The 4085-nt window shown below is 49.7% G+C and overlaps 1 protein-coding gene across 1 annotated transcript; it reads right to left on the bottom strand.

The window, feature by feature from the left end:
* Window positions 1-1640: 1640 nt before the first annotated feature.
* NECHADRAFT_98482 (uncharacterized protein) lies at window positions 1641-3855 on the bottom strand (the record flags this gene model as incomplete). The annotated part of the gene is made up of 3 exons (XM_003039133.1): window positions 1641-2062; window positions 2130-3398; window positions 3537-3855. 3 exons carry the CDS (start codon window positions 3853-3855, stop codon window positions 1641-1643), a joined length of 2010 nt encoding a protein of 669 aa, XP_003039179.1.
* Window positions 3856-4085: the final 230 nt, after the last annotated feature.

A 4085-nucleotide genomic window follows, 5' to 3' on the forward strand; every position in this document is an offset into this window, starting at 1 on the left:
CACTCTTTGCTTCTTCTTAGAGGCAGTATCCAGCTTCTTCTAAGGCACCTCCAGAGGCAGCTAGACCCAACCGGGCTAGAAGACCTTTGGGAAGAAGCTGATACCCTTATAAAAGAGGCTATTATAGCCCTAGTGGCTAGAAGCCCTAGTGAGTGCCCTAAAGAGCCTAATTTAAGCCTTATAGCCCTTCCAGTTAGAGAGGGAGGCCTAGGAATACCCTTACACAAAGACCTAGCCCACGAGCTATTCCTAGCAGCTAGGGAGGCCTCGCAGCCTACCCTAGACCTTATCCGGAAGCCCCTAGCCCCTTCTAGCCCTAGCGGCAGGCCAGGCCCTAGGCTAAGAAAAACAGCATAATAAGTACTAAAAGATATAAATAAGGCTAGGCTAGCAGGCTTCCTAGAGGACCTCCCCGCTAGCTATAGGCACGCTAGGCTAGAAAATACTAGCTATCTCGGCTGTAAGTAGCTCGGAGTCTTACCTACCTAAAAAGCCCTATCTTTTATAGACTCTAAGATTACTAAAGCCCTCTAAAGCTAGCTTTTCTACCTAATTAAGCCTATTAGCCTACCCTATAGCTCCTACGGAGCTATAGCTGCCTTAGGCCATTAAGATACCTATAAGGGTATTAATAAAAGGTGGATTACAAGGTATGACGCTATAACTAGGGCCTTTATGAGAGCCCTAAGTAGCCAGCCTACCCTAGAGGTTAAGAAAGAACCCCTAGTCTACCTAGAAACTAGCCTAAGGGCTAACTTTATAATTACCCTAGGAAATAGCCGCTATTACTATAATATTTAAATCGTTGCTATTTTAAAGGATTCTACTAAGGAAGACCCTTATAATACCTTAAGAGAGGCTGCCAAAGAAAAACATAGAAAATATAAGTCTCTCGGGGCCTTTTTTTAGCCTCTTATTATCTCAGCAGGTAGCCTTATAGACTTAGAGATAGCTAAGACCTATCAGAAGCTCCAGGACTTTATTGGCCCCCTTGCGGCTAACCAGCTAGATTCCTCTATTAGCCTTGCCCTGATGAGGACTAGGGCGACCTCTGCGGCTTCTATAGCCCGAGATACCCCTAGTAACCTAGCTAGGTCGATCTGGAATACTTCTAGGGCTTCTTAAGGCTTTTCTTTACCTTTTACCTCTTATCTCTTATCTCTTATCTCTTTGCCTTTTTCTTACTAGCTATACCTCTCTCTTTTTAGTTATTTCTCTTTTTCCTAGCTATATCTCTCCCCTAGCTATATCCCTCCCCTAGCTATTTCTCTTTCTTAGCTATACCTCTTTCCTAGTTATATCTCTTTCTTAGCTATACCTCTTTCCTAGTTATATCTCTTATGCTTTTTCTTTTATTATTTCTTAGAAAAATCTCCTCTCTTTTATCTATAAGCTATATCTTAGCTAGAAGAAACCCCTAGGGCAAAATAGCTTAGATAGTTAATAGTTACTCTGTTCTAACCCTAACCCTAGGAACCACTATTTATATACAGGTATGATCTCTTGTAGAATATTCCTCCTTCTTCCACACCTTGCCACCGCCTTGGTCGCCTCACACTTGTGATCTCCAACACATTACTGATCTTCTTATCCCGCTCTTCCCTTACATAGCCCAACAGAGATATGGTAAGCAACACATGTCAAATGAGATCAATAGCCTCGCAACGAACCCCTCGCGCACTCAGCGCGTCAGGTAACAACCGCGGGTCACAGTTTATCTCCTCTCCCGTCGTCCCATTCCGGTACTTGGTGCATGCGATGGGGTCATCTCGTGTCCTTGTCCACTCAATAGGCTCCCAATGAGACGGCAATGCCCGACTGTCCAAGCGCGGATCGTCAACACAAGCAGTGTCAGTGTGTGAGTTGTGATACACCGGCCTCAAGAGGCCGTCTTCTCCGTATGAGGCTTTGACCGTCCAACCTGACGGGAGAGGACCAAGGAGAGCTTCTCCATCCATGATACCGTGGACAAAACATGGTCCAAGGACTTGGAAGGCCCCGGTAGACGTCGGCCGGAGAGCCATTGGTACCGCACAGCCAAGGATGATAGCAATGCGATCGCCTTGATTCGGATGTTAGATCCAGAGTCTCAAAGGAACAGAGGGGTGTTTGGAACTGGGACAGCTCACCTGCCTGCACTGCTCGCTTAGCCAGCCCTACATAGCCCCCTTCCAATGTCACCACTGAGTGTGTGCGCAAGTTACCGAGAACCGCTATAGTCTGCCTGCTTAACTTGACAGCTCCTCTGGGCGCGTTCCTCAGCTCGGCAATCTCATCCTTCCACTCTTGCAGCGTTGAATACACTGAAGGTTGTTCAAATCGATCTTGAAGCGCGGCGGCGGAAAGAGATTGAAGGTATGCATCATAGACGCTACCCCCCGCCACGTACCGGGAGGAATCCAACCTCTCAATACCCATTTGGCTTAGATAGTTGATAATGTCTTGTAGGCTCGGATCGGGACCGAGATGGACCTCTTCCGCAGTGAGTACGTCACCAAAGCGGGCGTTTACGACTTGAAGCGTGCTCCCTCTTTGTTGGAAATGAGCTGACGACAGCCCGCTGGCACGGAACGCTCGGTCCGTGGTATTCATCACGTTCAACGGCTCTTTCCAGAAAGGCACCCAAGACGGCCATGCCGCATCTATTCGGCTACATTGCTGGAGAAGAGTCAGGCGCTTGAAGTGCCGGGTATAAGAGAGAAAGACGTCCGAGTACACTGCCTCCACGCTCAGAGAATAATCAGCTCGGATGCGGGCGGTGAAATTGGGCGGCATGACGCTCAACATGCCGTATATCTTGTCTCTCGGATCACTGCATGCTCTGAAGGACGACATTTGCAGTAGCCGGTCCACAGACATGCCGCGGAGGAACTGAGTGCAATCCATAGCATAGCGCAGCTGGCGAACCATGCCCGTGGGAGGGCCACTCTTCTTGAGGAAGAGGCAAATGATGGCCCGACGGAGGACGGGCCACGGCACCTGGTCGCCACCGCATTGCACGACAGACTTTTCACTTGCAAGCTGGGCTTCCTGAATGATCCACAGCCTCGTGAACCATGGTCGACTGATGAGACGATGGATAGACTCCCAGGTGGCAAGGTCGAACGGGATTTCATAGTCGCTCTTGTACCAGTTAGGCTGGGTGCATCCAGGCGAGGGACACATCAAGCCCCCTCGGAGATACTCGACTTGGGCGCCTAGTCTTCCGAGACTTGTCACCGCCAGCGTGCTATCATCTGCTGCTGGACCAAGCCAGATTATCACTCGAGAAGCCAAGGAATAGACGTCGCACATTCTGCCAACCTGCGCGCTTCGCTCGCCAAGGTCAGTTTGATTGATGCAGATGGCGTCAATCCACAGGGTCCTTGGACCATCAGGGAGCCGAAGACATCTCAATGCTGTAGCCAAGTTTTGCCCAATGAAAAGTTCGGATTCTGCACCAGGTACTTCATCTTGGACTATGACGGTTTCGGTTGGATGTGGTGGTCCCCAGACGTAAGACAACGCTTCATAGCTCGGGACTTGTCGTGGGCTACCGTTTCCAGCGTCATCAGCAAATTCCTTGGCGTATAGTGGATCAGGATGCTGCCATGACACCGAGCTCTCGAGTTTGCCTGGGCGGAAGAAGAGTAGGCGGCCCTCTAAGGCTTCGTCCACATCCCAGCCCTCGGGCAAGGTGCGTCGAATTTCGTCAAGTCCTTGCCGGGGAGGGGGCCTCTCTGTGGGCTGAAGTAGCTTGAACTGAGTGTGGGTTATGTTCAGGCGGAGAGGTTTATCAACCAAGTCTGGCAATAGTGTGACAAGGCGTAGCTCATTGGTGGTAGTGTCCAAGGGTCTGTACTGGTAAGGCAGCATTTTAGAAGCTGCCAACAGGTGCTGAGTGGCCAGTCTTGATAGGTTTATACTGCGAATGTCTGAAGAAGGAATGGAAAGGATAGAGCCTTTTGTTACTCTTTGGCCTGTAAGTTGGGTGTACAGATTGAGCTCGGGTAAGGTCCAGGCAGCAGGGGGGAGAACGGGGCAAAATATCACTCATTTCCGGATGATTAAGCTCGCGTTTAGCCAATTACCATGCACGCGACTTT

Source organism: Fusarium vanettenii (genome assembly GCF_000151355.1).
Source record: "Fusarium vanettenii 77-13-4 unplaced genomic scaffold NECHAsca_159_unmapped, whole genome shotgun sequence".
Taxonomy (NCBI): domain Eukaryota; kingdom Fungi; phylum Ascomycota; class Sordariomycetes; order Hypocreales; family Nectriaceae; genus Fusarium; species Fusarium vanettenii.